This window comes from Hemitrygon akajei, chromosome 17 (assembly GCF_048418815.1).
Source record: "Hemitrygon akajei chromosome 17, sHemAka1.3, whole genome shotgun sequence".
In the NCBI taxonomy this organism is placed as follows: Eukaryota; Metazoa; Chordata; class Chondrichthyes; order Myliobatiformes; family Dasyatidae; genus Hemitrygon; species Hemitrygon akajei.
This window is the reverse complement of record NC_133140.1, coordinates 5,703,538-5,714,766: the sequence shown is the minus strand read 5'-3', so window position 1 is coordinate 5,714,766 and position 11,229 is coordinate 5,703,538. Positions and strand designations below refer to the sequence as shown.

Sequence of the window (11,229 nt, the reverse complement as noted above, 5' to 3'; positions counted from 1 at the left end):
ATTTTTCTAAGCTCCATGTACCTATCCAAAAGTCTCTTAAGAGACTCTATCGTATCCGCCTCCACCACTGTTGACGGCAGCCCATTCCATGCACTCACCACCCTCTGCGTAAATAACTTACCCCCGACATCTCCTCTATACCTACTCCCCAGCACCTTAAACCTGTGTCCTCTTGTGACAACCATTTCAGCCCTGGGGAAAAAAGCCCCTGACTATCCACACGATCAATGCCTCTCATCATCTTACACACCTCTATTAGGTCCCTTCTCATCCTCTGTCGCTCCAAAGAGAAAAGGCCAAGTTCACTCAAACTATTCTCATAAAGCATGCTCCCCAATCCAGGTAACATCCTTGTAAATCTCTTCTGCACCCTTTCTATGGCTTCCACATCCTTCCTGTAGTGAGGTGACCAGAACTGAGCACAGTACTCCAAGTGGGGTCTGACCAGGGTCCTATATAGCTGCAACATTACCTCTCGGCTCCTAAATTCAATTCCAGGATTAATGAAGGCCAATACACCATACACCTTCTTAACCACAGAGTCAACCTGCGCAGCTGCTTTGAGTGCCCTTGGACTTGGGACGCCAAGATCTCTCTGATCTTCCACACTGCATGATCGGATAAAGATAAAGATAATATTGCTGATCTGAATACATTGGCCTCTAACACATATGTATCAGCTGTGCTTCCTAATCATTATTGCTTCTCAGTGTCATCATCAAATTCACAATGCTTTGTGCATCATCATGTTATGGAGGAAAAGGTGAACAAACAACAAAAAACTGGCTTCCCACATAGCATTCAGAGTTTATGGGGCAGAGGGCAGCTGAGTTACCTATCCACTCTCTCAGCCAAGTACTGGTACATGGCAGAGAACAAAGTTGGATAATATAAACTAGAGGAAACATGAACACATACATCCAAAAAATACCTACCACCAAGATTACATCCCTTCCAAAGTAAGCATATATTAATAGCAGCATCATCAATTTTGCTGCAGTGATACAGTTACTGTGACGTGCCTTTTACTAAGTAAATTAAACCCAGTGGACACATTAATCAGAATATACACTTGGAAGTTGAAGATAAATGTTCGCAAAATGCAGTCAACACAAGATGCAAGAAATTAAGGAGGGCTTACTTCAGATTTTTTCAAACACATTTTTAATTAGGAAAAGAAGACCACAAAATAAATTTCAAAGAATTATATGAATTTGAGACTTTAACAGTACCTTTCCCAGGCTAAATAAGTCTCTTATTCAAGTCAACAAATTTCTGGCAAAGCCAATTAGCAGCCCATCTGAAATCCAAATGCAACCATAATATATTAAACCTGACACATGTAGCTACAAAATCTTCTCATCTGGAAAACAATGGCAATATGCGTCAAGCCATATTAGACGCAACAACTTAGGAAAGGCAGATGTGTCATCACTCATAATATACAAAGGAAAAGTCCCAGAATCCCTTCTCAACATGCTTCCAGTTACACTGACTGATGCTCCTCTGGTTAACATGTTTCACAAACTTCAACGTTTCTTTATCTCGGTAGATCAATGCCAATGCGTTGTCTTCTGGACAAAGGGTAAGTAACTGAAATGCAACATTAGCAAGTAAGAATGAATCTTTTTATAGCAATATGACATTTGATTAATTTTCCTTCTCTCATTCTCACTATTTTTCTTTCTTCTTGGAAAGATCAGAGGGGCATTACCAAACCTCAGGATGTTGCTTTTTTCCACTGAGATTTGATACTTGTTTGATAATGTCTGTGTCATACAGTCTTACTGTTGTGTAGCAGAAATGGATCCTTCAGCCCACTGTATCCATTCCAACCTTTGCGCAAACTGCACTAATTCCTTTTATCCACATCATGTCCGTTTCCTTCTTTGCTTGGCTTTTTTCAGTGTCTGTTCAAGTTGAAACTTTCAATTTGAACTTCTTTATTCAAAATTATAAGCAAAATTAATTACCAACTCCTGTGGCAGCAAGTTCCTGATAACAATGACTTTGTGTAAATATCTTTGTCTCAAATACCTCTGAAACTTGCTTTTCTCACCATAAACCTATGCCTGCTTGTACTTAATCCTTTCTACCATGGGGAAATGATGATGACTATCTATATTGCTAATAATTTCATACACCTCTATCAGGTTACTGCTCAGCATCCTTTGCTGCAGAGAAAACAATAGCAGTATTAGCAATAGCAGTATCCAGGCTAAATTTTCTTGCACTCTCCCTAGCACAACCATATCATTCTTGTAATAAGGCACACAGAAATGCACATAATACTCTAAGAGCTATCCAACCAATGTTTCATAAAGTTGCAAAAATAATATCCCAACTTTTATATTCTGTACATACACACACACACACACACACACACACACACACACACACACACACACACACACACACACACACACACACACACACACACACACACACACACACACACACACACACACACACACACGTGGTGATTGTTAAGTTCATGGCCTAAGGTAGAAGGAGTCAATTTTAAAAACCTAGTACATTTATTTTTCAACACAGTCCCCTCCTACATTTACACACTTAGTCCAGTGGTCATGGAGCGTACGGATCCCTTCTTTGTAGAAGTTGGCATTTTGGACTTCCAGAAAGTGGACCACAGCAGGGGTGATTGATAAGTTCGTGGACTAAGGTAAAAGGAGATGAGTTATACAGCTCTTGTCGTTTCTGAAACATCTATAACCTGGCACTTTAAGTAACCATTCCATAGAACCATAGAACATTACAGCATGGAAACATGCCTTTTGGCCCTTCTTGGCTGTGCCGAACCATTTTTCTGCCTAGTCCCACTGACCTGCACCTAGACCATATCCTTCCCTACCCGTCTCATCCATGTACCTGTCCAAGTTTTTCTTAAATGTTATTAAGTGAGCCTTCATTCACCACTTCATCTGGCAGCTCATTCCACATTCCCACCACTTTTTTGTGAAAAGAAGCCCCCCCTAATGTTCCCTTTAAACTTTTTCCCCTTCACCCTTAACCCATGTCCTCTGGTTTTTTTCTCCCCTAGCCTCAGTGGAAAAAGCCTGCTTGCATTCACTCTGTCTAAACCCATCATAATTTTACATACGTCTATCAAATCTCCCCTGATTCTTCTACGCTCCAGGGAATAAAGTCCTAACCTATTCAACCTTTCTCTGTAACTCAGTTTCTCAAGTCCCGGCTACATCCTTGTAAATTTTCGCTGCACTCATTCAACCTTATTAATATCCTTCCTGTAATTCGGTGACTAAAACTGAACACAATACTCCAAATTCGGCCTCACCAATGTCTTATACAACCTCCAACTCTTATACTCAATACTTTGATTTATAAAGGCCAATGTACCAAAAGTTCTCTTTACTACCCTATCTACCTGTGACACCACCTTTAGGGAATTTTGTATCTATATTCCCAAATAGATAGATAGATAGATAGATACTTTATTCATCCCCATGGGGAAATTCAACTTTTTTCCAATGTCCCATACACTTGTTGTAGCAAAACTAATTACATACAATACTTAACTCAGTAAAAAATATGATATGCATCTAAATCACTATCTCAAAAAGCATTAATAATAGCTTTTAAAAAGTTCTTAAGTCCTGGCGGTTGAATTGTAAAGCCTAATGGCATTGGGGAGTATTGACCTCTTCATCCTGTCTGAGGAGCATTGCATCAATAGTAACCTGTCGCTGAAACTGCTTCTCTGTCTCTGGATGGTGCTATGTAGAGGATGTTCAGAGTTTTCCATAATTGACCGTAGCCTACTCAACGCCCTTCGCTCAGTTACCGATGTTAAACTCTCCAGTACTTTGCCCACGACAGAGCCCGCCTTCCTTACCAGCTTATTAAGACGTGAGGCGTCCCTCTTCTTAATGCTTCCTCCCCAACATGCCACCACAAAGAAGAGGGCGCTCTCCACAACTGACCTATAGAACATCTTCAGCATCTCACTACAGACATTGAATGACGCCAACCTCTGTTCTGCTGCACTCCTCAGTGCCCTACCATTTACCTTGTATGTTCTACCTTGGTTTTTCCTTCCAAAGTGCAATACCTCATACTTGTCTGTATTAAACTCCATCTGCCATTGTTCAGCCCATTTTTCCAGCTGGTCCAAATCCTTCTGCAAGCTTTTGAGGAAGGGAAAGGTAAGCTTAGGTAGAGGGATAGGTAAATGGGGGAATGGATAAAGGGGTATGATTAGTTTATGATCAATTGTCTTATAGGTACCTTATGTTACTGAGCAGTCAGAAAGGAACTCTACCCAGCAACAGGTGACGCATTAGGCATTGTCTTCTAACTCACATAATTATAATATTTCCTGTAATGATGAATGTAATAAATTGTGTGGAATTGTGCTCGGAGGTGGACAGTGTCTTTGGGAGATCAGTCTGTAACTTCCCCCATAGAATGCTATGAATAAAAAGTGAAGTTTGACGTAGTATTGCTTGTTTTATGGTTTTATTGAATTCGTGGTACCTTGCGTTATTGCATTGGGTTGATTAGCCTTTGACACTTTGAAAACCTTCCTCACTGTCCACTACACCTCTAACCTTTGCATCATCAGCAAATTTGCTGATCCAATTTACCACATTAAAATTTGCTGATCCAATTTACCACATTACCATATTCCTGCCCCTGAACCATTCAAGTCTTTGTAATGGCCACAACATCATAGTTCCAAGTACTGATCCACACTCTAAGCTCATCCATTTGTCCACAGTGCTTCTTGCATTAAAATAGACACATCTCAAACTACTGGTATGAGTGCATCCCTTCTTTATCACCTGACTATCCAACCTCTCGCACTGTCTCCAAGCTTTCTCTATTTGTGCACCAAAAGCTCCTTCCTCCGTCTCTTCAGTTTGGTCCCCAACCCCCAGCCACAATTCTAGGTTAATGCTCCCAATAGCCTTAGCAAACCTCCCTGCCAGGATATTGGTCCTCCTCAGGTTCAAGTGCAACCCATCCTTTTTGTACAGGTCATGTCTGCCCTGAAAGAGATCCCAATGATCCAGAAATCTGAATCTCAGCCCCCTGCTCCAATTCTTCAGCCACACATTTCTCCTCCACCTCACTCTGTTCCTATACTCACTGTCACGTAGCACAGGCAGTAACCCCAAGATTACTACCTTTGATGTCCTGCTTTTCAACTTCCTTCCTAACTCCCTGTAGTCTTTTTTCAGGACCTCCTCCCTTTTTCTACTTATGTCATTGGTACCTGTATGTACCATGACCTCTGGCTGTTCATCTTCCCACTTCAGGATATCATTGACGCAATCAGAAACATCTTGGACCCTGGGAGGCAAACTACCATCTGTGTTTCTCATCTGCGTCCACAGGATTGCTCCCTAACCCCCTAACTATAGAGTCCCCTATCACTGCTGCCTTCTTCCATTCTCTACCCTTCTGAGCCACGAGGCCAGACTCTGTTCCAGAGGCATGGCCACAATTGCTTCCCCCAGGTAGGCCATTCCCCCCCCCGAACAGTACCCAAACAGGAGTACTTACTGTTAAGGGGGACACCCACAGTGGTACTCTCTCGTATCTTCCTCGTGCCCTTCCCTCTCCTGACTGTTACCCACTTATCTGTCTCTCGAGGCCCCAGTGTGACTACTTGCCTATAGTTCCTCTCTATCACCACCTCACTTTCCCAGACCAGATGAGAGTTGAAGGGTTGAAGGCTGAAGCTTGAAGTATTCTTGAATAAGTATTCCCAAGTCACTTTACAAGGAAAGCGGGAGGGGGGGAGGGGAGGAGAGACAGTTATAGATAGATAGATACAGAGAGAGAGGGACAGTTATAGATAGAGAGTGAGAGAGAGGTAGTTATAGATAGAGGGAGATAGAGATAGAGAGGGGGACAGAGATACAGAGGGGATAGAGATAGAGAGGGAGAATCAGAGGGGGAGCGAGAGGTAGAGAAAGAGAACAAGAGGCTGAGAGAGAGAGAGAAAGAGAGGGAGGGAGGGAGGGAGAGAGAGAGAGAGAGAGAGAGAGGGAGGGAGAGGGAGAGGGAGAGGGAGAGGGAGAGGGAGAGGGAGAGGGAGAGGGAGAGGGAGAGGGAGAGGGAGAGGGAGAGGGAGAGGGAGAGGGAGAGGGAGAGGGAGAGGGAGAGAGAGAGAGAGAGAGAGAGAGACGCTATATATATAGCGATATATATGTGCCAAGGAGTTTTGCACAATACCGTATGTCTGTGGTGTCTGATGTTGAAAGACCCAAAACAAACAATGAATCCCGGTTACATCACTGATGATGTATCTCAGGGTATCCTAAAATGTATCTCAGCATCAGGCAATTATCTGTTGGGATTCCAAAATCACAGCATTCATTACACTGATTTTATTAATTTGAATATCCTTTGGATATCCGCAAGAATGTAAGTTTTTTAAATTTCTTGTCAGATCAGAATTTGAACAAATTTAGTTCATACCTCTTCATCTTCCCCTTTTGCAATGTATGAAGTGACACCACCAAATTCCTCATGCCAGTCTGAAAGCAGAAATGCACACAAGATAATATTTTCTAATAAAATCACTTGCTGGTACTTTCCAATACATTGTTTTTCTCTCTCCCACCATGGCTTGGACAAGCTCGGTATCCAGTAATGTTGTCCAATGATTATTGAGTAGGATAGTGGCATGTGTAGCACATACTGGACCCTGCCTTCAATATACTTGTCTCTGCCACTAAACCAATCAGCAAATCTATTAGGCAAACCATCCCATAGAGGCAATCAATTCAAATGCAACCATTTCACAGGAAGGGGTTCCCAACCCAACCTGTTTTGGCTAGTAGTAGAAGTCTCTCAGTTCCTAATACAATGTAAATAATAAACTTTGTTCCAGAACCACCATTTATTACATGTATTGTTATTATAAAAGTATATTGCTATGTACTAGGGTAGAGCCAAGTTACCTGAGAAATTCCACCTCAAAAGACATTAGAACTCAACTGTTGATTGTAACATTGAGGGTGATAGTTTGAAGAAATCACCCAAAGCAATTGTAATGCCATTCAATTAGAGAGAGATTTGATACCAACCCCAATAGCACCATCTAACAAAAATATACCAATTGTGCTGGAATCACATATATAATTCCAATATCTTTTTTGGCTAGAGAAGTATCGCATTATTTTGATAACCTTTAGCATCATCAATCCTGGTAATAACATTGTTTGTAGTTGTAACAAATATACTGCATTTCCAATAAAAAGAGAATGGTATTTAAAACAAAATCCATGCAATATTCTGATATTTGAAAGTGCATGTGGTAAGAAAATTCCTACTAGTTTGTGGGATCATGAATTCAATTTTCCACAGACCAGGCTACATCTATAATTGTATCAACAACATTTATAATCAAGTACTGTTAATCAAGAAGTATCAATAAATCTGAGGAACTAACCCATCAGTCACTCAACTGCTGCCAATCATTGGCATTGCAAAAATATTTAGTTTCAGTAGTCGGCTAAAATTATACAAAAAAGGAGAAATGCTAGCTTTTGCACACAATATTTTGAGAATCTGGGTGAGAGGAGGAGTGAAAGTCATCAAAAGAAGAGGGCTGCATGCAAAATCACAATGCAAGGTGTGTGCCTAGGGAGGAACTCAAACTCATTGAAGTAAACAATGTCTTCTGAAGTGTGCAGTTCCATTGTTTCTTGGAAATTTATTTTAATTATTTAGCGATAAAAGCAGAGAGTAGGCTCTTCCAGCTACACTGCCCCAGCAGCCACTGACAGCCCTGATTAACCCAAACCTAATCATGGTATAGTTTATTACAATGACCCAGTTAACCTACCAGTACGTCTTTGGACCTGGGAGGAAACTGGAACACCTGGGGAAAACCCACTCATTCAAAATGTAGGACCCATAGACACTCCATACAGAACAGTGCCGGAAATGGACTCTGAAATGAGTTGCTTGGGGCTGTGATATTGTTGCACTAACTGCTACGCTATTATGGTACCCTGAAGACAAATGAATCACAAAAAAATGAAAATTGCATCTTCTGCCATCTCAAGTTCATCCATTCAGAAAACCCAAGTTTCTCCTTTTCAGCATCCATTTCATAATATTTTGAATGTTGAAAGGTCCAGACAGTGTAGATGTGGAAAGGATGTTGCCCATGGTGGGAGAGTCTAGAACAAGAGGACACGGCCTCAGGATAGAGGGGTGCACTTTCAAAACTGAGATGCAGAAAAATTTCTTTAGCCAAAGGGTGGTGAATTTGTGGAATCTGTTGCCACATGCAGCTGTGGAGGCCAGGTCGTTGGGTGTTATGGTAGAGATTGATTCTTGATTAGATATGGCATCAAAGGTTATGGGGAGAAGGCCAGGAACTGGGGTTGAGGAGAAGGAAAAAAAAGGATCAGCCATGACTGAATAGCAGAGCAGACTCGATGGACCAGATGGTCTAATTCTGCTCCTGTGTCTTATGGTCTTATAAAATGTCCACCATTTTCACCTCCACAGCTCTCTGCATTTTTCTTCTTAATATAAGACCATAAGGCAATAAGACATAGGAGCAGCAATAGGACATTTGGCCCCTAGGGTCTGCTCTATTTCATCATTGCTGATCTATTACCCTCTCAGCCCCAATCTCCTACCTTCTCTCCATAGCCCTTCATGCCCTGACTAATCAACAACCTATCAACCTCAATGACTTGGCCTCCACAGCCATCTGTGGCAATGAATTCTACGGATTCACCACTCTCTGGCTTAAGAAATTGCTCATCTCCATTTTAAATGGACATTCCTCTATTCTGAGGATGTGTTCCCTGGTCTTAGACTCTCTTACCATAAGAAACATCCTCTCCACATCTATTCTATCGAGGCCTTTCAACATTTGATAGAGTTCAATGAGATCCTCACTCATTCTTCTAAATTCCAGTGAGTACATGCCCAGAGTCATCACACTCCTTATATAATAACTCTTCAATCCTGGAATACTTTTCATGAGTCTCCTTTGAACCTTCACCAATATCAGCATATCCTTTCTTAGATAAGAGGACCAAAACTTAACGTTACATCCTTGTTTTTATATTCTAGTTTTCTCAAATGATTGCCAACATCGCATTTGTCTTATCTGCAAATTAATTTTTAAGGAATCCTGCATGAGGACTCCCAAGTCCCATTGCGCTTCAGATTTTTGAATTTTCACGCCATTTAAAAAATAATGTACGCTTTTAGTTATTCGACCAAAGTTCACAACCATACACCCACTGACACTGTATTTCATCTGCCACTTCTTCACCCATCTGTCCAAATCCTTCTGCAGTCTCTCTGCTTCCTCAAAACTACCTGCCCCTCTACCTATCTTTGTATCATCCTCAAACCTGGCCATAGATTCCATCATCCAAATGCAAATTTTACATTTAATGTAAAAACAAATGGTCCCAACACAGACCCGTGTGGAACACGAACAGGCATCAGCAATCCTCTACCCTTCGCATCCTGTAAACCAGCCAATGCTCTATGCATGCTAGAAACTTTCCTCTAATAGCATGGGCTCTTAACTTAAGCAGCTTCATGCGAGTCACCTTGACAAAAGCCCTCTGAAAATCCAAGTACACAACATCCACTGAATCTCCTTTGTCAACCCTGAAACCACATCCTTAACAATCAACTCCAACATATTCCCAAACACTGAAGTCAGGCTAATTGGCCCATAATTTCCTTTCCTCTGCCTCTTTCCCTTCTTGAGGAGTGGAGTGGAGTGACATTTGCAATATTCCAGTCCTTTCTGAAACCTTGCCAGAATTTAGTGATTCTTGGAAGATCACTACAAATGCCTCCACAATCTCTGCAGCTACCTCTTTCAGAACCATGGGGGAAAAGTAGACTGTTAGTATAAGAGTTCCCTTTTTTAAACGGCACTCTGTAATAGGCTTTAAAGTCAACAGTTGGTCAGCCTCCTTGATGACGTCCAGTTACTCTACAACACAGATCCCAAAATCACTAGATGAGTAATCACACTAGATGAGTATTGCACTTGTTGTAGACCAAAATCATTGACATTTACCTTCGCAGCCACAGCTCAACAACAAATCCAGGGCAAACTCCGTGTTTTCCATATTGGTGTCGTGTATAAGCGTGTAGTATCCATTTTTCCAATTTCGTAGCTCTCCTCGGCAAACAGGAACACCAGGCTCTGTAAAAGAAAAACATGACTGATGTACTTTCACATTCTTTATTTGCTATTTATTGAGTATGTGTAGAACCAGTCTCCAGCTATCGTTAATTTCATTGTCTTACCTACGTTTTACTTAGATGTTGTGGCCAGCACACAAAATGGCAGTGCTACTCGGGTGTATTTAAAAAAACCTGCCGGATGACCTACAACTGCGATTTTCTTCTCCAATTTTTATTTGTACTGTACTTTACTCTATTCAGTGATATCACTTTGAAGCACAAAGTCAGCATGCCCACATGCCACCAGCAATCAACTGAGAACCACCTGTGCCAAGTGTATTGATAGTGCAGTGACCAGTTATTCAGCCAAAGTAATGAAGCCAAAATTTCCCTGCAGTCAAAAATAAGACATCAACTTTATGAGGGAATTTAGAGGATTAGCAATAATGTGTGATTGCTGAATGTTCTAGTAGAAGGGAACAGAAAATGTCGATAAAGGGGAGTGTGGAAAACCAAGTATTATTTAAACGTACTGCAAGATGCTGAACTAATTAATGACCACTCCCTCACCCCGCATACCCCCCTACCCTCCACTACAGGGCTTGTTGTGAGAAGCGACAGTCTCACAAATGCTTGGATGGCTACATCTGTTTACCTTATCAGGAAACCTTTATTTGAAGTCTGTAGCTGTCTGAAAAGGGTGTATTATGAACTGTATAATTCAGAATCACTGCTTTCAGAGATGATTCTCATGTGGCTGCGGAAATACAAGACAATCGAATATCTGGGTCCAAGTGCTGTTTTGAATTCCTGACAATATCCAATAGTTGGGTCCAAATGTTATTTGATTTGCCTGGACAATATTGGCGATGAGGATGGGATCTCTTAAATCAGGATATAGCAAACGCTTGACGGAGAAATCTGCCCCTTGGAAGGGAAAGAGGCCACCCGTGAGATTGCCCCAAATGACGGGATTCAGGACCGGGACTGTGCTAAACAAGTTTGCCCATGAGATTGCCCTAAAAGATGAGATTCAGGACTGGGAATGTGGTAGAC

General features: G+C 41.5%; 1 protein-coding gene across 7 annotated transcripts in view; it reads right to left on the bottom strand.

Annotated features, from left to right (window-relative positions):
• Window positions 1-1,147: 1,147 nt before the first annotated feature.
• Window positions 1,148-11,229, bottom strand: part of ogfod1 (2-oxoglutarate and iron-dependent oxygenase domain containing 1) — a 72,679-nt gene continuing 62,597 nt past the window's right edge. For 4 of the 7 annotated variants that reach the window (XM_073069605.1, XM_073069606.1, XM_073069611.1 and 1 more), the window contains 4 exons: window positions 10,064-10,192; window positions 6,469-6,527; window positions 4,091-4,189; window positions 1,148-1,593 (listed from right to left, as the gene is read on the bottom strand). In XM_073069605.1, coding sequence (XP_072925706.1) covers window positions 1,432-1,593; window positions 4,091-4,189; window positions 6,469-6,527; window positions 10,064-10,192 — 449 coding nt within the window. In that variant the 3' untranslated portion in view covers window positions 1,148-1,431. The remainder of the gene's footprint in view (window positions 1,594-4,090; window positions 4,190-6,468; window positions 6,528-10,063; window positions 10,193-11,229) is intronic. The other 3 variants (XM_073069607.1, XM_073069608.1, XM_073069609.1) reach the window with 2 other exon arrangements.